The following is a 24,510-nucleotide window of genomic DNA, read 5'->3' on the forward strand; positions in this document are numbered from 1 at the left end:
AGACAGGAGCTTAATGTATGAAGACAAAATGATTCTTGTGAACGTTTTTAGCAAATCTAGGGCTTCAGGCTAAAAACTGTTGCCGCTCGTGTTGTAAGGTGGCTTCCTCAGATGGTTGAAACCTTTTTTCATGATGTTCATTGCTTCCGTTAGACTGTAATCTCCTTGCAGGCAGGCAAAGAACTAAATATTTGATGGCTTTTGAACATGGACAGGCAAAAGCACACCAGACAGACTGGTTTTTCACTAAATGTGAAAAACAAAATGACTCTTAATAAGGTTGAAAGTGTGAAAACAGTTTTCACTTAAAATAACCTATGCTAGCGGTGCCTGGGTGGCCTGGGTCAGTTGAGCGTCCAACTCTTGATTTTGGCTCAGGTCGTGATCTCACAATTTGTGAGATCCAGCCTTCTGTCAGGCTCCATGCCAGGCTCCATGCCTAGCACAGGGCCTGCTTGGGATTCTTGCTCTCCCTCTCCCGTTTCCCCACTCATTTGCCCGCATATGTACTTTCTCTCTCTCTCAAATAAAAAAACACCATACTCCAAAAGAATATGAAAATATGCATTTATTACCAACAAAGCGTTTCCCACAGAGGTCTTTTTCCCCAGTGATACACACACATACACGCACGCACGCAGACACACACTATGGCAGGACAGAATTACATTTTTCACAGACTAAAGATTCATACTCCAAAGAAAACAAGCACGTGTCCAAAAGACCGTCAGAAAGCAAAAAATCTTTACTTTGAACACTAAAAATCTTTGAATAGAGACTCTCTCCTTAGGCAAATTAATGAGGATTTTCTCATTAAAAATACTTGTCACCTTCAGGTTTTGAATATTTTATTCATCAAATCAGACTTTCACTTGGCGTTTGTACAATTTGTATGTAATTAGAAATCAACCCTTGCAGAAAATACATGAAGTTTTAAGTGGCTGAGAATATAATGTGTTAGACTTATTCTCTTATTAATATGTTAAAATGATACGTAATTTTTCATTTACAGTTCAAAATCCAATGTAAAACTAAATATTTGTCCAGTAGAGAAATATAAAATGCTTACAAACAAAGTATGGAATAATTACTAGCATATGTAAATTGCAATAAACTTGACCATTTGATTTGCAAACACAACTCATCTTCAAGCTCTGCCTGCTCACGGGTCACCTGCCTGCAGAAGGAAGATGGTTGGCACTCAGACACAAAACACAGGACAGTAAGCGTGTATCAGTAAAGATATTTTGGTGGAAAGCAAAGTATGAAACAACAGAAACATCTGGGAGCACTGTCCCTTTAATGGGTTACCAAGTTTTTCAATGTTTACGTGAGTTGTTACACCAGTAAAAATGTTTTTTAAAATATTTTCATAATACATGCATTAGACTGAGAAGGCTCTTTTAAAATTTTTTCAAGAAAAAAATACCTTTTTAAAGAGAAAATGTCCAAGTGAGAGGATACAGACTTGCAGTTCATTATTTTTTGACCTAATAAGAATACAAATTTCCATGGCTATTTATGAATATACAAAGCCCAAACTGAATGCAATTCTGCAATTTATTCAAGCTACCGAGTCAAAAAAATAATTCTGTCATGACTGGCAGGGATCCAATCCATTGTTCAGAGAGACATGTTCTTGGATTCGTCCATTATCTCACAAAATTTATCTTTTAAAAGAATAGAACTGTTTTGGCACTGTTAATTAGTGTAACTCAGAGATAAACAAATGATTCTCTAATTCTTCCCTGCTCAAAGAAAACAGTTCAAACTAGATTTTCTAGGACAGTGGGGTAGGATCAACATGGTAAGGAAGGACCTCAAAGCTTAAGTTCTAGAAACAGTATGTTTTGAAACAGATCAATGCTTTCCCTCACTCTTGACATAACACTGAGAAATTTCAAATATAAACTGTAGAAACCAGTATATGAAATCTTAAGAAAAAACCCTTCTAAAAATAATTATAAAAATGCTTTTAGAAATTGAAGATGTAAAATACAGTTGACTTTAAATTAAAAAAAACAAACCAAACCCACCCCACACACACTTTACAGGGTTTTTCTTTAAAAACTTGATTTTCTTCTGTCAATCTTTTGCTGCATGTTGCATCATCTAGTGGCCACCTTGTGGCATTTCAAACAAGTCCTACCGTTTTTGAAGCCCAGCATGTTTTTCCCTTGAGAATTAGAGTGTCAAGTTTCATAAAGTTTTTTTTAAAGGCCCATAAAATCACATTTCCTAGTGGAGATAAGGTAATCCTTTTTAATAGGAAGAAATGAATAGACTTGTCATAAATTATTATACATTAGTCTAGACATTTCCGTATCAATTTTTAAAAAATTAAATAGAACACTGGGAGGAAACTATGACTTGAGCTGCAGAGTCCTCTTTAGACTCTGACAGTAATTAAAGTTACTCTGGAATTCTAGCTGGAGGTTAGCAGGCCCACCACACTTCCCCTGCACCTGTGCTGTAACACAGTCAACACCTTTATTCATGGGAACCCCATGACATACGGCCAGAGGGCCAAGGACTCAAGTTCAACAAAAGCTGAAGACTAATTTCTACTACCGGATAATGTTCCACAGACAGAAGTTACTACGGTCTCCAATCATCAACCCGTTTGTGTTTAACAGGTTTCCAAAAATGACTGATCTCTTACTCTTTAGTGAATCTCCTTTTATTCAAGCCAGCCACACTTAGAAACAGGATTTAACCAGAGAAACGTCACAGCTGTCGCCCTCTACTTTCACTGCGGTTGAGTGAACGTGATGCGCCGCCGCCGCCTCTGGAAAGCCTTTAGGTTCCACCTGTTAGGTTCCAACATATGAGGACCGTTGTAGACAAACAACACAGTCATCTTTTCAGAATAAGGAAGATTCTGCAGGAGCTGTGTTAAAACAAAGGGGCACATAATGCCGTATATTAAGCACGATTTACCGGCCTCACGTGGTGGGTCAAGTCAAATGTTACTTTATTTCTAACATAAATGAAATACTTCTGAAGTTCTCAGTTCAACATAAACCCTGCCAGACTGTGATCCTTCCTTGAGCGAGCGCGCCTGAAGCCCGGCCTAATGATCAACATGCCTTGTCAGTATTTCCCAGGCCAAATAAGATCCTACAGCTTCCTAGGTTGACCCTGGAAGTAAGTCCTTCAGAACATCCCTGGGATCCATTCTTTCACTCATTTATCCACAGACACTTCACAAGCAACTTGTACGGTCGTGGAAGATTGGTAGCCTGAAAAGTGTGTGACAGAGGGGTGGGTTTTTAAGGGCAGGGTGTTTGGTAGACAACAAAGCATTAACAGGTCTGGCTATTCCAGAGAGTATGTGCCAGACCCAGAAGACAGATTATACTCTTCAATAAAAGTGTGCATTTAAGATGGACTTGCCAATAAAATTTTTCATGCATACTTAGTTTTAAAAAGAAAATCCAGTAACGTTAATAAACACAGCTTTGAGTTTACTGGTCTTACAATTCACCTACAGCACAAGATGTAACAAAAGACAATTTCCTGTTGTAATGGTTCTAGCTTACGGAAAATTCTCTGTAAGGATGATTCTGCTTTTATCGAAGTTAATGTGAGAAAAGAAGACGTTGGCTTAACTTGCGATTTCCTCTGGGTCAGGGCAGTGGTGCTGGTGAATGGTGAAGGGCAGTGCATCCCTGGACGGGCCCTTCTGGGGACATGAGCATCTCAGGTCTGAGTGTGGAATCCCCTGCCGCTTGTAAAAAAGTGCTAACAGAGAACTTCTCTAGAGAAGGAGTAAGTGCCAAAACCAGGGAGGAAATCTTGGTTCTAGAACATAATTCTATGCCTCCTACGTTTCTTCTTGCAATAATAAGGTCTCTGATTAAGTATGTCACTGGAGGGGCGCCTGGGTGGCGCAGTTGGTTAAGCGTCCGACTTCAGCCAGGTCACGATCTCGCGGTCCGTGAGTTCGAGCCCCGCATCAGGCTCTGGGCTGATGGCTCAGAGCCTGGAGCCTGTTTCCGATTCTGTGTCTCCCTCTCTCTCTGCCCCTCCCCCGTTCATGCTTTGTCTCTCTCTGTCCCCCCAAAAAATAAATAAACGTTGGAAAAAAAATATGTCACTGGAACTTGTCCCCTTTAGTAATATAAATACTACTGTAATCCTTGGAGTTCCTTTTGTGGGAGTATTTCTGCTCACCTTTATGTATTGGGCCATAAAATCTGCTACATGATGAAGCCACAGGGGACTTCGGAGTTACATGAGCTCTTTAAGATTACGGATTACCCACCTTTGGTGTAATAAAGAAGTACTGAGATGTATTTTCTTTACAAGCAGTATTTACAACCATTTCAAACACTCTCCGTTCATTGATCGGGTCCATTCCCTAAACAACAATGATACTGATTACATTTACATCCACCACAAGATGCAATAAAACCCAGGTAAAGGAGTAAGCTCCACACCTGATTGATCTCATCAACTACTCTGAACGGACATCGATTGAGTTCCTGAAGGGCCATCAAGTACAACATAGTGGACACGCTTCTTTCACCCCCGCTCTGGTGGTGTGGAGTTAACTCATGCAGCTGCGTGCTGCTGCGGAACTTGACTCGAATCCGGATGCCGTACTTATCATAGTCCTCCTGTGAAACGTTCACATACTTGTTGAAGGTTCCGGGTTTCTCGGGCACTTACATACTACTATTTGAAAAGAGACTGAATAAATCCATTAGAAGAGGAAAAGCCGTAAATTTAGTGACTGTAGTTTTATTTCAACAGATCTGTGAAGATGCCTAAAGGCCTGCAGACGGCAACTAGTTCTTTGATACTTTGTTGTTGCAGTTTATGTGTAAATAAAAAAAAAAAAAAAGAAAAGAAAACTGAGGTATAGTACCTGCTTTACAAAATAACTGTGAGGGTTAAACAATCATCCTGTTTCTCATCTATAATTCCCCCAACTCCTTTTTTCAATTATTTTAAAGCAAATCCCAGTTGATCACTTGATGTATTTCTGAAAGGAAATTATTTTACCTATACTTGCAATGCCTTAACTTACAACTCAAGAAACTAGTAACAAATTTGCAAATATTTTCATTCCTGTGTACTCTCTCTTGCCAAAAACGGAAACCACTAATAGACTGTATTTCAGTCAAGTTTGCCAATCTGCTTAGGAATGTTGTAATGTGGACAGTGGTGGATTTATAAATCAATTCACGCAGAGCCAAATAACCATTACCTCCCCGGATACAAAAAGTCAGTAAGATGCTAGCGACTGATCTCAAATGTCACACACACACACACACACAAACACAAGTGACTGCGATGGACTCCCGCAGTGGTATTTTCCTTCCTTTGAACGATTTTTTAGTAAGCAAAACTGTCACAGGCCTCATTCTACAATTAACAATTCACACGTACTCTCAGCACATAATTAAAACTACTCGCCAGGAAACACGTGAAATGCAGTTTTACCTCATTTTCTGTATGCAGATCAACTTCACCAGCACACTGCATGGAACTAAAAAAATTGCTGAATTTTTCATTAATTTTTTCTACAAGCTCTTTTAAAGGATTAAGCCACCTTTCTTTTACCTGCAAATAAATTCAATATAAAAACACAAAAGAAGTATTACTATATTGATAGAAAACTGTCCCTAAGAAATGTAGTATCAATCTAGCCACGAGGACATGTGTAACTATTCGTTCCATGTAATTTCACTTTGCGCCGTTCTATGTGCCCGTGGGATAAATGGTGAGCACGCAATAAAGAAAAGATAAAGGTTAAATAACTACCTGTGAAATGTTTTCCCTGTATTTATCCAGTTCAACTTTCTTTATCTTTAGTTCCTCAGTTAATTGCTCTATTTCTTCTTCTCTTTTTGTGTATTCCTCAACGACCTGCCAGGGAAAAAAAATATTGAAAAAAATATACCAAAGGATAAAATTACAGGGAATTGTGCATCAATTAAAACGTGAAGTGAAAATGCCCATTGTGTCACACTGTTTGTATGCAACTCATTTATGTTCTTGTACTGAAAGTGTTTTTCATCCTCAAAAAAAAATAGACGCTGCAGTATTCCAGGTTAGCCCCACTATTCTTTTTATAAAGGAAAGGCACAGAACAGTGTGTTCCTTAGGAAGAGTCTATTTAAAATTCTAATAGATTCAGAATCTGGCATTTAAAGCACATTGTTCCTGCTGTCTAGCTTATTATTACCAAGAGCTCTAGTACAGAGTGGGAGGCCGGCACTGGAGCAAAGTGTGTGCACGCGCGTGCGTGTGGGGTGTGTGGGGAGAGTGGCGGTGCCTGAGGGAGGCCAAAGGGGAAGAAGCATACTGTGGGATTCAGTCCTGTGAAGCAAGAAGCTCTTGATCTTTCTTCAGTTAATAAAGCATCAATTTCATCCAACGTGTTTGGAAGATCCTGGAAAGCCTAAAGAAGAAAAGAATGGTCTATTATTAGCAGACAGTACAGCAAAGGCAGTTCAATTTGAATAAATATTCTGAGTATCTACTATGTGTTCAACAGCATGCTAGCATACAAGAAATCAAAGGAACTAAACAGGGTTTTGGGCCTTCAAATAGCTTACACTTTAAAAAATGCGAAACATATTGACTGAATAACACTGGGTAACACCTTAAGGCAGAGTATCAATGTTGAGTATTACAGTAAGCAGTACGTATCATACAGACTAAGGGAAGTATCAGTTCATGCGAGAGGAGCTACAAGAGAGTTAAGAGAAGGTAAGAGGCCTCAACTTCATCTCTGGGCCTTAGAGCAAGTAGCTAGGGAAAAGCAAGGCAGAGGGGAGACAGGAAGCTTGGAAAAAAGAATGAGTGCTGCATACCATGGGGGGTGAGGAGTTGTGTCCATTTGGAATGGTGGGTACTTGCTGAATTGGTAGAATGGGTCCAGAATATGTGGGGCATTGAAAGAGAGCAAGAAGTTAGAACTTTATACTGTACTTATGAAGAACGACAAAAGCATCTTAAGAATCCGGTTACTTTGACGGCAGAATCTCACCGTAGTACAGCTGACCCTCGACCAACACAAGGTTGGGGAGGCCGACCCCCACTGTGAGTCAAAAATATACGTATAACTTTTGACTCTCCTAAACATAACTACCCACAGCCTACTGCTGACTGGAATCCTTACTGATAACATCAACAGTGGATCAACACATATTGTGGATAATACATGTTTTATATACTGTACTCTTACAATAAAGGAGGCTGGAGAAAAGGAAATGTTAAGAAAAACATGAGAAAAATATAGCACTGTTATTTATGAAAAAAAAATTTACACATAAGTGGACCCTCACAGTTTAAACCCTGTTGTTCGAGGGTCACCTGTACGACCTTTGGAGTCCAGGCGGTAGAGACAAGTCAGGGCAGACCCCTTCCTATCTGGGAGGAAAATGGTACACTGTGCTGCTAGCACAACCTGCAATGATCGCGTGGTATGAAGCACAAAATGAATCTTAAAACTCTGAAAAAGACCTTGAAATAATACATTAATATCTTATGTCTTTTAACTGTTTCGAAAGCAGTTCAACATCTACAGCCCTTCAGACAGGAAGTATCCGCTGTCGACGTGACTTGTCCGCTGGGCTTTCACCCTGTGCTTGACTTAAATGTGCTGGGTGTCTTCACCTGACTCCCTAACGGGCATCCTAAATCTTAGATGGTCACGCAGAAATCTTCACTTCACACACCCTCCCTACCAATGTGAACAAACCTATTTCTCCTTCAATCTTCGTCATCTCAGTCAATGGCAGAATGTAGGGGTTGGTTTTCTCTCTCACCCTCCACCTCCAATCCATCAGCAAGTCCTGCTACTGTCAGTAACAGATCCGCAGATTGGCACGCTTCCCTCTTCTCCAGCCTCCTACCCCGATCCCTGCTGCTATTATTTCTGGCCTGGTCCAAAGCAATAATCTTCTGAACGGTCTCACTGCACTAGTTCTGTGTCCCTACTTGATTCTTCACCTGGCTGGCAGTTAGAGTGCTTTCCTACATGCCCGTCAGCCACATCCCTCTTCATAATCTTCCAGTGGGTGCCATCTCAAAATACAACCCAAACTCCTTCTGTGGGCTGTAAGACCCCACATGGTGTGACTTGTGCCTTCGTTTATGCCTGGATTACCAAGTTTCAACCGACTGAGATTCCTTCCATACTGACACATGACGCATACACTTCTGCCTAGGGGCTTCATGAGGAGCAATTTCCTCTGCCTGGAACACTTTTCTCCCCAAACACTCACTTGACTAATTTCTTCTCTGCATTCAGGAATCATCTAAAATAGTTATCTTCTCAAAGGAACCTTCTCTGACACTCTATCCTCTTACCTTGTTTTATTTTTCTTCTCAGCACCTCTCGATAGCCGACATTATCTATTTGCTTTTTAATTCGTTTGTCTGCCCCACCCTCCACACTCGGATGTAAATTTCAGTAGAGAAGTATCTGTCTTGTTCAAGGCCTGATAGATCAGTAACATTTTTAATATTCGAATTATCTTCTAATTTTGTTTCTTCGAAAACAGTACAACTTATCAAGGGTAGAACTGTACTGCTACTCTGAAAGAAACTACAGACATTGGACTAATATTTACTTCTTTTGTAACTAAACGTACTTAGGAAAAGTTCTAGTATATTTTTATAGAAACAACAACCACACAATTTGTCTCATAGCTACTAAATCCCCATTATGTACCCTAATAGATCCGTTCTCTGTGGTGTCTGTGTCTGATACAGTAGAGTAAAATCTTTGAGGATTTGAAAATTCTAATCTAAATGAGTTTTTTTCCAGTTCTATTTATATCTTTAGTAGACATTCATTAGTTATTAAAATAGAGATTAGACATTAATTATTGAAATAGGGAAATACATATTTCACTACCTACTGAAATTAAGACAAAGTATTTTATCTAAATATTTTAAAAGTTGTTTTCTATTTTATTTAGACATTACTCTGCAAGAAGTAGGTATGTTGGACAAGGTGTGATCCCTACTTGCCAGATAAAGCTTAGGGTCACGGGGCCCCAAGTCATGGTAGAACGTGAACTACGGGCAGCGTCTCATTTATTAACTGAACTGAACAGTATGTTAGCACATAAAATACAAGGAGGAAAGGCTCTTTTCTCCTTTTCTTACCAACAGATGTTAGCCCTAAAGATCAAACCATAAATAAGCACCCTCATTTCCAGAAAAATATGTTCACTTTGTCTTTTTCTAAACATCCTCTATTTACTGTTTCTTATAAACTAATTACCAATGGTATGTGTCCATAAAAAATTACACCCCACCTCCTGCCCCCACCTCTTACAGGTAGGTTGGGGGAAAAAAGCCTTTTGTCGCAAGAATGAATGTTCTGGTAGTGGTAATTGGGCAAGGGGACAGCAACAACCGACAACTGGAGCCCAAGTTTGAAGACAGTAAAGAAAATCCATTAAGCTTGATGACATACACATTCAGCTTAAAAATGGGAAAATCCCATTATTTCTTTCAGCACATTATGTTTCTTATGGCACATTACAATGACTACACACTTTGAGCTTAAAAATAACGTGTTGAGTATATAACTTGTAGCCGTATATACTTTTTATACTTACTGTCTGGTATTCTTGAGGAACCGTCTGCTCTGCGCCCAGGTTACATACTTGCCTAGCTCTCTTCATCAGCTCCTTGCATTTCTGCAGTAATCTCTGTCTGCTTTCATCCAGCTCAATGAAATGTTGCTAAATGTAAGGAAACATTTTTGACAATTTGTAGGTTAGAGGATGACTTTATGAAATGACCACATTATACATGTATCTTGGAGGCACTGTGGATTCAGTTCCAGACCACCTCAATCAAGTGACTATCACAATAAAGCGAGGCAAATGAATTTTTTGGTTTCCTATATAACCAAACATATATATATATATATATATATTATATATACACATATAAACATATTTCATATATATAAAAGTTATTTACTATACTGTAGTAAGTGTTCAACAGCATTATCTAAAAAAACAATGTACATACCTTATTTAAAAAATATTTTATTGCCAAAAAAGTGGTAACCACCACGTGAGCTAGTAGCAAAGCCTCTTGCTTACCACAGGTCACCATAACAAATATGATAATGAAATATTATGCAATATCTGAAGAATTGTAGCACGTAAAGAAATAAAATGAGGTATGCCTGATATGAAATAAATTAGGGAATTTCAACTGATAAATCATCTAAAAACCATACCTCAAAAATCCTGACAGCTTTTGTTAGAGAGTAAATTTGAACTTAAACTTTAAAATTTATCAGCACATAATGTGACATTTCTCTAGTCCTTAAGACCCCTGAAATTTAAATTCGCTTTCTCCTGAAACAGTTTAACTTAGCTATATATAATCATGCTCGAATAAAATTTGAAATACACAGTACATAGGTTTCCTATCTGAAAACTCAGTACTCAAATGTAAAGAGAACCTTTCAATAGTGTTTGGTAGTTTTCCAAGTGCCTTTCAGGTACTTATCATTTATTCATGGACCCATTCATTCCTTCACCAGATAATTACGGGGAATCCATTATATAAATGTCAGTATTTTATTATGCACTGAACAGAGAGAGGTGAATAAGGAGAAAGCTACACAAAATTATTATCATAAAAGAAACAGCTACTATTTATTGAAAGCTTATGTGCTGTGGGCTTCTCATAGGATTCCCTCCTCACAATACCGTACAATGATATTATTTCCCATTTTGCACATTAAAAAGAGAATTAAAGCATCTTGGCCAACCTCACACATTTAGTTGCAGGCTGTCAGGATTCACATCCTTGCCTGCTTCTAGAACTCCTGCTCCTTTCATTATGGCACCATGCCTCTCAGGGGAAAGCAAAGCCAGCATGTGAGAGGGGGGAGGGAGGGGAGAATGCAGGAAGGGCAGAGTGGTCACAGAAGCTATGACAGGTGAATGGTCTTCAAGGACAAGTAAGAAATGACTAAAGAGGAAGCAGCAGAAAGCATTCCTAGGACAGCTGATTACAAATGATGGAAGGAAAGCCTCCTTAGAGGCTTATTTAGGGAATGGCAAAACTACCATAGCTGGAGAGGAGGTAAGGTTGTAAATATCAGAGTGGTAAGGTAGGCAAGAGCCAAATGTTAAGTTTCTGGGTAACGAGGAGGGCGGAGTGGAATGCCTTCTGTGGGCCAAGTTGGTTATAACCACTATCCTGTGTGTTAATTGATCCAATCATCATTACAGTCTTAGAGAAATGCATCATCTTTTTTACATGTGGCTCAGAGATACTAAGAAACTTGCTCAAGGTTATAGCAAGCAAACAGGTTCCTAAGAAAACCGGTCTAGTTTGCTCTTTCCATTAAACCTCAAACTTTGGTCTGCCCACAAAAAAAAAAAGTCTTTGGTGAAGACTGTTAAAACAGTATTGATGCCCAGCCACGAGACGGATCTCCTGATTAAGATCTCTAGGGCAGAGGCCTCGACATTTGTATTATTAACAAGGTACTCAGGTGATTTTTGTGCATATAAGTTGGATAGCAGATAAATTCAGGAGTACATACTGAACAGAACTCAAAATACAAAGCCAGCCTGACACGAATCAATGGTACTATGGTCTCTATATCTGAGAGAAAAGAAACAGAATGTTAAAGACTCCCTATCACCCTTGCTTTGCTCTCAGGGCAGATCACACTGAAGCAGTATAAACAAGGGCCAGATGGAAACCAAACACTCCTCGAGTCTTCCATTCCTTTGTATTCCTCTGGGCCTTGACAAAGGATCGCAACAGTACAGCAAAGAAATACAGGAGTCGAACATCGAGGACTCTGGGCTTCAGAAGACAAAACCTCACTCAACAGTTGCCTAATTAAATCTTTCCCAAAGAATAATGTTTTTTCTGGACATACATGCTTTTGACATACCTCTACATATAGCACCTGTTTTCCCCCCACTCCAAACCAGAATTCATGGTGAGCTTTTTTTGTGGGGGTAAGGGGCAGCAAGAAAGAGAGCACACAATTATGTAAGATAATGTTGTCAAGTCAGACTAGTGAAAAAGGCTTTATTAGAGTCTACCCTTTAACAGTTAATAGGCAACAAACTTCATCTGTGTAAGACCTAGGGAGAGAAAAAGGCAAATTTACCAACTATGGCTCACCAACATCTCAGAAAGAACTACTCTGTGGGTATATATTCTGATAGAATAAGCATTAGCTTTTCTCTGAAATTCTTTTTGAGAAAGTTCAATGGTCATGAACCACGTCCAAGGACATTTTACAAGGAAAAACCTCTCTAAGAGGGCCCTCTAGTGGAACAAATCAGAATTGTTCACAGCATTTCTTGTAAACTATAAATAGGATGTTGCACACAAAATATTCTACTTGACAATTTATTAAAAGAAGAGTCAAAACGAACAATTTCCTGTATGAAAAAAAATTGGAGTTCTAGGTCTTATGGATTTCTACTAGAATATTAGTAAATAAAAACATTTCTACCTCAATTTTCCTCTACTGTAAATATAAGCATCACATTTCATAGCAATTTAACAGATTCAAATTTAAACATTAACTAAGTTTTAGTGCATATCACATAGAATACATATCTTAGAAATATGGAAAGAAAAGATAGTGATCTTGACTAATATACAAGACTACAAGTTGTATTTCAATCAAATAGTAAAAACAAATGAAGTAATGGCGATAATACTATTGACTTGTTAAATGATCCCCCCTCGCCCCAAAAGAGATCTCCCTTAAATAAAAAAAAAAAGTCTGAAATCGTTTTGCAGGAGAGGTAAGCAGGTAGCCACAGAGAGCAATATTAGATGAAAGAACAGAATTTCTAAATTTAGTAGGAGGCTAAATACATTTAACAATTTCTAATTCTTATCACTAATTCTGATGTAAATCTATATTTTTTAAGGAAACTGTCCTTGTGCTAGACAGTATATTTAAGCATCTTGATCTATATTCAAGTGAATGACGACACCTGGGTGGCTCAGTCGGTTGAGCGTCCAACTTCGGCTCAGGTCATGATCTCACAGTTTGTGACTTCAAGCCCCGTGTCAGGCTCTGTGCTGACAGCTCAGAGCCTGGAGCCTGCTTCAGATTCTGTGTCTCCCTCTCTCTCTGCCCCTCCCCTATTCACACTCTGTCTCACTCTCTCTCTCTCTCTTAAAAATAAATAAACATTAAAAAAAAATTAAAGTGAATGAGCACAATATTCCCACAAGTCAGACAGGTATTTTAATACCTATGGCTGTAAACAAACAAGAGACATGGAGTAGAGTTAGAAAACCAGTGCGTGGTTTAAAAGCAACTAAAAACCCAACCAAGTAATAGGTATATCCATTGTGTCCACCTCCACATTTAGACGTACAGCTTACAAACTTGTCCTGACGATACTCCAGACGTCATTACCAAACAGGCTCACCACCATTCGCCTCCCTTGGGATGTCTGACAGGTCCGGAACCCTGCTGCCCTATTTGCCTTCCAATAGTTTGAGGACTTCTCAAACTACATGATGGTTAAGTCACCTTGGGTTCCCTCATGGACACAATCTCTACTGAAACTCTGTGTCAATATTCTTTTGTGAACATGTTTTCATGAGGAGGCTAAAATGGGAAGTGGTACTAATGGGTCCTTGGTGTAACCTGCCATGTGTTCAAGGGGACAAGCAGAAAAAACACCCCACTAGTTCTCCTTGTTTCAAATGAAGGAGGAAAGCAAGACAGAACAGTAAGAGCATCTGTGGGTCAATGACAGCCAGCAGAAGAAAGAGAACAAGGGAAAGAGAAGGTGCACTGCCACACATCGTACCACATATTCTCTCACTCATTTGGATGATTCAAGATGTGGGCTCAGGGAGCACGGTCAGTCAGCAACAAACAACTACTACTGAGGACCCAGCGTAAAAAATCAAACCACCTTACAAAGGAGATGGAGAAAGCAATTTTCAGATCAACTCGTTACAAAGAGAAACAGAATGGTGCAAGATACTGCTGAGGAAATGCAAACTCAAGTTGGCTAGCATCGAGTAAGATCGGTGTGGAAAAACCTGTGTGCGTGCAGGCATGTCTGCAAGGGGTGAGGAGGCTGACGACTGAGTGGCTAGTTCCAGGTAACAAAATCTAAAAGGATAAGCAACAAACCAGAGATTATCTGTCTGGACGGTATAATGGGGCCATCTTTGTAAAAAATTACTGACTCAAGGACTGAAAATAAAACCTCCTCCCAAGAGGCTTTCCTAGTCCCTAGAGTAGTCCACTCTGCTCAAAGTATTAACACTGCTGCTGCTACGAACACAGAAAACCCTGACACAGAACGAAGGCTGGAAGAGCAGCTCTATGTCAAGAGTAGGGTGAAGTCTGGGAGAAGGCTTCCCCCAAGCCATGGTGATTTCTGATGCTTCTGTAAACAGGACACAAACCCATAGGTTTCTTCAGCTCATTAATGCTTAATTCGAAATTAAAACTTGAGGCACAAGGATCCAAGACTGTATTGTGTGACTGGACTCTGTCCACATAGCACTGGCATTATGGGTCAACTTCTTCATGGTACCATCTATGATACCACTTCCCATCCTGAACAACCAGGTTCACAGGCTCACTCGGCGTAGCACGGGCTCTATAATTATTTATCGACAGAACACATGAGGGCAGATGACTTCCCTCACACTCCATGAAATAAACACAGATGAGGCGAGTTCCATATCCAGTCCCCCACAGCACCCATGGCCTCCCGTCCCCCACCCCATTTGGGTACTATCTTTGTTTTTGTCTTTTTTCTCCTGGATCCCTTCCACATGTTCAGAATGACTATGGCTACTCCTGCTGCCTTCCTCCCCCTTTTTTGCTTGGGAGGGGAAGAAGGGAGGGAAGGACTTTCCCATCTTTTAAGCCTCTGGCTTTGGCTCTAAGTGAACTAATCAATCCTACCATATCAAACCTGACCTTTAGCTCCTTCTGGCTAGGTGTGTTTATGCTTGCTTACTACTCTCAGATGCTTATCTGCTAGCAAAATCTTGTTTCTTCTGATTTCTTTGAGCCATAAGCTTTTTCAGGAAGTGGGGTCTGAAGAAGCTGCCTTCCAAATAATGAAGCTGCAAGTCTGCTCTGATTTAATGTTCCCACTTCTCTGTGCGGTCCTGTATTTCTTAAAACCTATCATCTCAGGCTGTTGCTGCTGAACGACACTACAACACTTCACTACTGCACAACACGAGTGTTCTTCAAGAGACAGGCGTAAAGTGAATCATCTACAGACCCCGCCAGAGCGTAGCAGACCCTGGGAAGGTAGGAGCGTGGATGACAAAGGGCACAAGGGGACTTCAAATACATGACAAGCTTTCAAAAGCCGCAACAAACATGGCAGTGTTACATCTGTCAGGGATAAGGGGCACATGGAAGTTATGTTACTCCTCCTACCCTGGTGTAGCTTTACAATTTCAGACTTGAAAATATTCGAAAAATAGACTTTCTTTAAATGTGTTTTCAGAGTTGAAGTGTAATTGGTGAACAAACTACACGTCAAGTGTACAACCTGACGAGTTCTGATGAACATACACAACAGTGAACCTGTTACCCCCAAGATGACAAATATATCTATCACAGTCAACACCTTGTCCTGCTTTGTAATCCATCCCCTCTGACCCTGCCCAGGCAACTGCTGACTGATCTGTTACTGTGCATTCTACGTTCCATAGAATTCGTACAAATGGAGTCAGTTTTTTTGGTCTGGCTTCTTACACTCAGCATTAACTGAGAACCATCATGCTGGGTCTCAGTAATTCATCCCTTTTAATGGCTGAGTAATATCCCCTTATGTGGACAGACCATAATTTGCAACCACTTACCGCTGCTGGACATTTGTTTTCAGCTTTTAGCTGTTACCATACTGCCACACGTTCCTGTACCCATCTTTCATGGATGCAAGCTTTCATTTCTTTTGGGTAAATACTAGGAAAGGAATGGCTGCATCATATGGCATACAGACGTTTAGCACTTATGAATCTCTCCAATGATTTTCCAAAGTGGTTACTCTCTTTAAGTCTCTACCAGTATGTATGTGAGTTCCAGGTGCTTTACTTCCTCACCAGCAATTTGGTATGGTCCGTCTTAAAGTCTGTCATTCTAGTGCATCTGTGGTAGTAGCTCATTATAAGTTTAATTCACACTCTCTAGTGACTGACAAAGCTGAGCATCTTTCCCTGTGCTTATTTGCTGTCTGTGTATTTTCTTTAGTGGAGATCATGCTAAAACCTTTTGCCCATTTTCCGAGTAGGTTGTTAGTCTTCTTAGTATTGATAGTTGTATAAAAGTTCAGGGGTCAGCAATCTTTTTCTACACAGGGCCAGCAGTAAGTATTTTAGGTGTTGAGGGCTTATATATAATCTTTTAAAAAAAACGGAAAAACTATTAGCTTGTAAGGATTGTGTATAAGCAGATGTTAGGCTAGATATGGCCCCTCTAACAGCCCTTCATCTTGATACACTTCATTAGTTGTATGTGTTACAAATATATTCTCCCCATTTGTAGCCTGCCCTTTAACAGCATCTATTGAAAAGCAAGTTCATTTTGAAGTAAAACTTCTGATTCCTTTTCCTTAATGTAGTTCATGCTTCTTGTGTTCCATTCTATTTTGCTAAAACTAAGATCACTAAGATTTCTTTTCTTGCCTTCAAAAAGCTTTTAGCTTTAGTTCTTACTTAAGTCTATGACCCATTTACATGTGGTATGAGGTAAGGGTTGTAGCTCATTTTTTGTATATGACTATTCTATTGTTCTAGCTCTATTTGTTAGACTATTCTTTCTCCATTGAATTGCCTTGATATTGCCTTGCCAAAAAACAACTGACTATATATGTGTGAATCTATTTCTGGACTCCCTATTCTGTTCCACTGAGCCATATGGGTCTATTTTTACCCCAATACAATGATGTCTTCATTACTGCAGCTTTCTTTATAAGAAGTCTTAAAATTAGGAAGGGTGAGTCATGGAACTTGTTCTTTTTCAAAGTTCGAATAAGCTTGTCAATTTCTAAAAAAACCCTGCTGGGAATTTCATTAAATCTATAGATTTGGGAGAGAACTGACATTTTAACAAATCCTGATTCTATTATCCATGAACACAATGATTCTCTCCACTTACTTACATCTTATTTCAACTTCAGCAAAATTTTGTACTTTTCAGTATACAGACAGGTCTTATAAATGTATCCCTAAGCATTTCATATTTTTGAAGCCATTAAACACAGTGTTGTTTTTAAACTTCGATTTCCAACTGTTCATGGCTAGTAGACGGAGCCACAACTGATTTTGAACTTCTGTATTGAACTTGTATTCCGCAACCTTGCTAAATGCACTAACAGAACTTACAGCATTTTTGTAAATTCTTTAACATTTTCCACAGAAATGATGTCTGTCTGAAATAGGTTTTTGTTTTTTCCTTATTGCATTGGCTAGAACAGTGTGGAACAGAGGTGAGTAGTGAGCATTTCCTTGTTCGCAATCAGTAGGAGAAAGCTTCCTTCCATTCCTTCGCCAAGGGGTACAGTATCAGCTAACGGTTTTGGGTGAATGCCCTTCATAAGCTGGATAAAATGTCCTTCTATTCTTAGATGCAGAAAGATTCTATCATAAAAAGGATGCTAGATGTTGGCAAATATTTACTCTGTATACACTGAGATGATCATCTGGTTTTTGTGTATTGTCCACATAATGAACTACACTGATGACTTTCCAAACGTGAGATCAACTTTGTATACTTCTGGGATAAAATCATTTGGTTAGGATGTAATACTCTTTTACATGCTGTTGGATTTCATTTGCTAACTTTCTAAATCTGCTCACCTTTTTAAAAGAATTTTTGCATCTAAGGTTCATGAGTGATACTGGTCTGTCGTTTCCATTGTGTGGTTTTGATACTGGGGAATGCTAGCCTCATACAATGTATTGAGAAGTATTTCCCTCCTCTTCAGGTAGAATTGCTGTTAATTCTTCGGTTACGTGCTTGGGCCTGGAGCTTTCTTTGTGGTAAGGTTTTTAAGTACAAATTTAATTTCTTTAGTAAAAAGAGGGCTATTCTAATTGCTTTTCAGGAACTTTTGATAGTTCATGGCTTCTAAAGTTTGCCCATTTCTTCTGAATTGCCAAATTTACTGCCAGAAAGTCGTTCGCCATATTCTCCTGACACCCGCTTACCACATCGAAGAACTGCAGTGCTATGTTAGATCCCCTGCCGGGTTCCTTTTGCCTACATTGTGGCCTGGAAGCTCTCCCTGAAGTAAGCTGAGGGAGCCACAGGGCTCACCTCGCACTGTTCCTTCTCCCCAAAATCACTGTCCTGTGCTGCCTGTTACCCAGTGTCTGCACATCACTGTTTCATATATTTGGTCCTATCTGTTAGTGGTTTAAAGTGACTGGGTACATTTGGCCCCTGCTATTTCATCATGGCCAAGAATGGAGGCTTTTTGGTTTTTATTGTGGAAAATTTCAACAATGTACGAAAGCAGAGAGAACAGTATAATGAACCTTCATGTACCTATCGTCCAGCTTCAACAATTATCAACCCGTGACCAAGACTGTGTCATCCATGCTCCCTTCCTAAACAGCCCCCTTCCTGGAAGATTTTGAAGGAATTCCAACATTCTATTTCCTTCATATGCCTTTCTTAGGAAAAAAAATTTTGCAATTGCTTTGTTCAAATCAAGATCTAAATTATGTCCACACATTGTACTTGGTTAATGTTTTAAAATACTTTTTAACTTCTAGGTTCTCTATCGCCTTTTTCCTTTTTTTCTTAGATACTGCACTATCCAGTAAAGAAGGAACAAGTCCAATGCAGCCATTAAGCATTTAAAATGTGACTAGTGTGACTGAGAAACTAAATTTTTAGTTTAACTTAAAAACAAATACTCCAGCTATTAGAAAATGTTTAGTTAGAACAACTTGAGTATATACATTTACTTTTTTAACTATAAACTTCTTTTGAGGGGAGGGGAGAGGCAGACGGAGAGAGCGAGACAGACAAAGAGAGAATCCAGCAGGCTCCACACTCCGCACGGAGCCCAAAGCAGGGCTGGACCCCACTACCCTGGGATCATGACCTGAGCCGTAATCAAGAGTCAGATGCTCAACCGACTGAGTAACCCAAGTGCCCTTCAACTGTAACTTTTATAAAATCAAAATACGATCAAATATTTCTGATGACAATTTATCATCTAAATTGAGATGTGAGTATTAAATGGATTATTCTGAAGACTAAACTGGTAGTTTTAGGGCGGTGGTTCTGAAATGGGAGCCATTTTGTTCCCCAGGGTACATCTGGGCAATGTCTGGAGACACATTTGGTTGTCACAATGGAGTGGGGAGGGGTATACTACTGGCATCTAGAAAGTAAAGGCCAGGGATACTGGGTTTAAATTTCAACATCCTACAATGCACAGCACAGCTCCCACAGTAAGAATTTTCCAGTATAAAATGTTGACCGTGATGATGTGAACACACCCTGTTCCAGAGGCCTAATCAGAGTGGAATTTTTTCATAAAATAATTTCATATTATGTCTTTTCGTCGGCACATACATAAATATCCGGGTATTTTTCTGTGATGTCAGCAGCTAATGTGAGCCACCGATTCATAAGCAGCTGCAAGGGGGATATTCTAATACTATCATTCCTTCTGCATTTATTATCTGAAATGTTTCTGTAAAGAGGCACTTCTACTTGTTTAACCAAGATAGTAGTTCACACAGGGGCACCTGGGTGGCTAGGTAGGTTGAGTGTCCAATTCTTGATTTTGGCTTAGGTCATGGGACTGAGCTCAGAGTCGGGCTCCAAGCTGTACGTGGAGTCTGCTTGGGATTCTCTCTCCCTGACTTGTGCTCTCTCTCCCTCTCTCAAAAAAAAAAAAAAAAAAAAAAAAAAAAATCACCTAGGAAGTTCTGGATAAATGCTTGATTTTTTCTTTGCCATTTTTCAAAATAATGAGCTAGTTCTCCAGTATCCTCCAAAGGTGACCAATATTAAGTATCATTATGATTTCATAAATTTAGATATTTTGAGCCTTTGTGATTTAAAAAAAAATCCCTTGGGCTCTTCGTCTTCCTTTTTAAACCTTTCTGAATCCCTTTCTTTTTTATGTCATATTTATTTTCATGTCATGTATGTATATATATAAAATATCTTCAGTGACATCTGTTTTATTATCTCCTTCCCCTTTTCTATCTTTTGGTATTTAGGAAAGTTTACACAAATACCTTATATAATACCCTTATGTCCTTTATATCTTTTTTAGAATACTGTCTGTTGGTTCCCACTGTAAGTAATACTGAAATTCTCCCTTACTTCCGTCTCCCAAAGTACCCACTTTGAAGTAATATCCTTTTATTTCCTTACGATTCCTATAGGACAATCAGGAAGTATATTCTATTTTACTTCTATTGTCTCCCTTCCCCCATTTTAGTGTTGTGTGTTACCTACCCTGTCTGCCTTATAACCATATAAATACCAATTCTGTGGTCTTCCTAGTCTATCACTTCTCAGTAGAAGTACTGAGTACTCAGTAGAAGTATAGGTCTACTTCTCAGTAAGCAGCGTGCTTCTGCACAGCAGTCTAGGCTAATTTGAGAGTTCGCCAAGCCTGGACCTCCACAGCACCATCGACCTTCCTAGAGTCGACAGTCGCCTTCGGCGGTTTTCAAACTGATCTGCAGAGCTTTCCACACCTACTGGGGCCTCTTTTCTTTAGAAAGGAGAACCTGCTGGTGACCTCATTTTTGGCTTCTCTGAGCTTTCCCTCTGCTTAGCACGTACTTCCTGATACCACGCTAGCTTGCTGCTGACTTAATCTTACCTGCTGATATTCTGGAGTTCGCAGGTGTTGTGTAAGAAAGAATCAGGCCTTACTCCCTGGTTCTTGGGAAGGAGACTGTAAAGCCCTAGGAATTTTCTGAGTGATAGGAATGTCTTTGTTATTCACGAGGAGCTACACTTGTCCTTCAATCACACCTACACTCAGGCTTAGGAGATGACTCAAGATGGGGATAGGCAATGCCAGAAGGACAAATCCTGTGGTTAGAGGGTTGGGGTTCTGAGTCCTACGACTGTCTTACCTTTTTTTTTTTTTTTAAGTTTATTTATTTATTTTGAGAGAGTGCAAGTGGGGGACGGGCACACAGAGGGGGACAGAAGACCCAAAGTGGGTTCCATGCTGACAGCAGAGAGCCTGATATGGGGCTCAAACCCACAAAGTGTGAGATCATGCCCTGAGCTAAAGTCAGAAGCTCAACCAGCGAAGCCACCCAGGCACCCCCGGACTTATTCTTGAGCCTTCCGGGGAAAGGGGCTAGAAACTGAAGTTGAGTCTTGCTGGAGACCGTGCCCTTACCTTGTCCAGTCGGACGCTAACTCTGGGCGGGTGGTGGGAGAGTGTACTGTGGACCAGCAACAGGGATACTCTGAAACTTAGTTTTGCTCTATGCGCTGTCCACGGGCTTGTGGCTGCTATCCTAGCTGCTCTTCTATTTTTTGGAAAAGGATTGCGAAGACTCAAAAGACGATGCCACTGTCACCATCATTTTGTTGCCAGTTCTTCTTGGGGATTTTCATGACCTTAGTGCATCACATTTCACCCTCTGCACGCTATTTTAATATTTATCATTTCACAGAATGATATTAACAGAAGATTAAATCACCAAAACTGTACACTAAGGCCACTCTCAGTGTTGATTATAACTCACCTGCAGTTGACTTTATGAGACGTACAAACCGTAATAAAAGCTACTAGTGGCTACGTGGTGACAGAATGACTGAAGTTTTTATGGGTTAAGGGAACAGATAGGAGACTTTGCCTGTCAAGTGACTAAGATGCTCTCATTTCTCACATTACCACACCTCCTCCAATCAATAACGTAAGATGCATCGTACAGTGTTTCACACAGGGCTTCCTCATCAGCAGAATGCATTAAATTTGTAAATTAGAGAGCATATAACAAAATGCATATTTCAAATGATGATACAGGTTTTCAAACTGGTCTGAGGCTGGCACCCCATAATCAAAAACTAAAAGCAAAAATTGTACCTCTGTGAGACGGAGCTGTGATGAAGCAGCCATGTAATCTGATTCTAATTTGTTCTTCTCAGAGATCACTGTAGTATTTTGAAGAATTAAATCAACTTTTTGTATATGCAAAGAAGTACAAATCTAGGAACAAAAACCCCTGAAAGTTTAATTTGTTTTTCAACTAAGGAAAAAAAATATATGGTTTTTTAAAAAATTACAAACCAGGAGAAAAATAACATTTTTCTAATCTGATACCTCAAAGAGTTCTTTTTACAACTATTTCTTACAAGAGACTTTTAAAATATCTTTCTCTGGATTTAACTGAATCATCTGGAATAAAATAATTTAGCTTGATGAGTGCTTTTAACCAAATTATTGACCTATAATGAGAAATATCAAGCAAAGTTAAAACTGTCGATGGTAAAATCTTAGCAAGAGTTTTTTTAATCTATGTACTTATCTACCTGTCATAATAAAGTGACCAAAATTAAGAAAATGCCTTACCTTTACAAAGTTTGTTAATTCAGTAACAAGTTTTGCTTTTTGAACATTGATTTCCTTGATTTTGGTACTTGCTTTTCGCTCTTCCTCCTCAAGGTTGCAAGTATCCTGTTCCATCAGCTTTAAACTATATGAAACACATAATCGTGTAGAAATCGGAGTTAACACAAGGACTGCGCCCAGGTCTACTGCCGTTTCATGGGCTTTTTAGCAAAGCTACTCAGACATAAACTACTGGCTTCTGGACTAAACAATCATGTGACCATGCAGGATCAAAATGTATCTGTTGAGATACTATGTGCCCAGCACAGTTTAAGTAATGATGCCATAATGGTGTAGGACCTAGGGTCAAAAAGATGGATCTGAATCTCCTTTTGCCAATAATGAGCAGTGTAACCAGACAAGTTACTCTTCTGAACTTTAGTTTCCTTATCTATAAACTGCAAAAAATAATACTTCTCCTTTAGGGCAATGGTGAAGCTTTAAAAAAGGTAAAATATGCAACACACTTAGTATACTGCCTGGCCCTGAACTGATTGATAAATATTATTTACTACTGTTGTTATTAATGTTGTTTACACACAATCACTCACCTTAAGGAGCTTAACTGGGAGATTTGATTAACAGATTCAAAATATATAGTAAAAGGGTAATACAACAATCCTAAAAATTAATACTTTGTTATCTGAGATGAAACTAAGGATCAGAAATTAATTAAGTTACATAAGATCATGTATAATACGTGGTAAGAGGTGTCTGACACCAAAGTCCAAGTACTTTCTACTCCGCCGCGTTGCCTCCAGGGCAAAAGTAAGGTAAAGGCAAGAACACACTTTGGAAGCAATAATAAACAAGGATGAACAAGTTCAGCAGATGTGGCAGAGAGGGGCTTCAACAGAACATGGAAGAGAGTGTGGAGGAGGCTAGGGAGCTGAGGTGAAATAGGTCAAGTGAAAGGAGACTGGGAAAATTTGAAAGTCAATCTAAAGGAAAGGAGTGTTGTAACTACAGGTGGCGGGGTGATGGGTATGAAAGGCCATTTCACTACAAAAAACAACATTATACAGAGAAAGTTGAGTTTTAGACCATGGGTCCGACAGAACGGTCAAACAGAAAAGGTTAAGTGTCTTATAGATGATTAAAGATAGAAATGATGCCAAAGGTGAAGGCTGAAAAGAGGCGTAGAGATGAAAAACCTGGACAGCCAGACTAAATAATATCTTGCTTTAAGCAACCAAGGTACATTATTTGTCCAGTAATAGTTAATGGACAATTGTTTACTTAAAAAAAAAATTCTCTTAATGCATTTCATATATGATTCAATTTACAAATGTATTTAAAACCACATACTATATTAGGTCAAGGTAAACAGATAACTAAAGGCAACGAATGGTCACTTACTATCAAAGATTGACTATGTCAGTCATATCTGAATCTTTACAGAGAAAAGTCATAAAAGAATAATCACAAAAAGGTCTGAGGCAGGACATGGGGAACACCTTTAAACTGGAAGCCATGTTCCTTTCCCCTAGAAAGAACCCCCCAATAGCTTTTATACCCCCTTCTATATTCCACTTTCTATAAAATATCCAAATACAAAACAAAATATATAGTCAGTTCTGAGAACGGTTGCAGGGATATTCACAGTAAGCTGGCAGTTATCTTTTAGGAAAAGACTTGTGAAGACTATTCACATCTTTTTATAGGATTCTGTGGAATCTGTGTCCATTAAGGCCAAGCAAACGTAATTCTACTTGTAATAAGGGAGATTACAATTGAAGGAGATACACGCCCCAGTTGCCCATTCTCTTCTGTGAAAATCAGCATATTCTCCTCCTTGCCTATTACTACTTTCAGAATCGGTGAGAAAGCGCATAGCCTAATAGCTTGGATTGATAATCTCCCTGCCTGTACCTTCCTCTCTCCTCTCCCACCAATCCAAATTCAGTGGATACAAGTCTAG

General features: G+C 39.3%; 1 protein-coding gene across 2 annotated transcripts in view; it reads right to left on the reverse strand.

Moving 5' to 3' along the window:
* Positions 1-550: 550 nt before the first annotated feature.
* SMC5 (structural maintenance of chromosomes 5) overlaps positions 551-24,510 on the reverse strand; it is a 95,174-nt gene continuing 71,214 nt past the window's right edge. Inside the window, exons 16-25 of one of the 2 annotated variants that reach the window (XM_027041059.2) lie at positions 22,551-22,674; positions 22,065-22,187; positions 9,591-9,716; positions 6,828-6,872; positions 6,317-6,412; positions 5,773-5,877; positions 5,452-5,571; positions 4,443-4,622; positions 4,268-4,363; positions 551-2,890 (exon numbers count right to left, since the gene is read on the reverse strand). In XM_027041059.2, coding sequence (XP_026896860.1) covers positions 2,750-2,890; positions 4,268-4,363; positions 4,443-4,622; positions 5,452-5,571; positions 5,773-5,877; positions 6,317-6,412; positions 6,828-6,872; positions 9,591-9,716; positions 22,065-22,187; positions 22,551-22,674 — 1,156 coding nt within the window. In that variant the 3' untranslated portion in view covers positions 551-2,749. The remainder of the gene's footprint in view (positions 2,891-4,267; positions 4,364-4,442; positions 4,623-5,451; positions 5,572-5,772; positions 5,878-6,316; positions 6,413-6,827; positions 6,873-9,590; positions 9,717-22,064; positions 22,188-22,550; positions 22,675-24,510) is intronic. The other variant, XM_027041060.2, reaches the window with a different exon arrangement.

The sequence above is a fragment of the Acinonyx jubatus genome, chromosome D4 (assembly GCF_027475565.1).
Source record: "Acinonyx jubatus isolate Ajub_Pintada_27869175 chromosome D4, VMU_Ajub_asm_v1.0, whole genome shotgun sequence".
In the NCBI taxonomy this organism is placed as follows: domain Eukaryota; kingdom Metazoa; phylum Chordata; class Mammalia; order Carnivora; family Felidae; genus Acinonyx; species Acinonyx jubatus.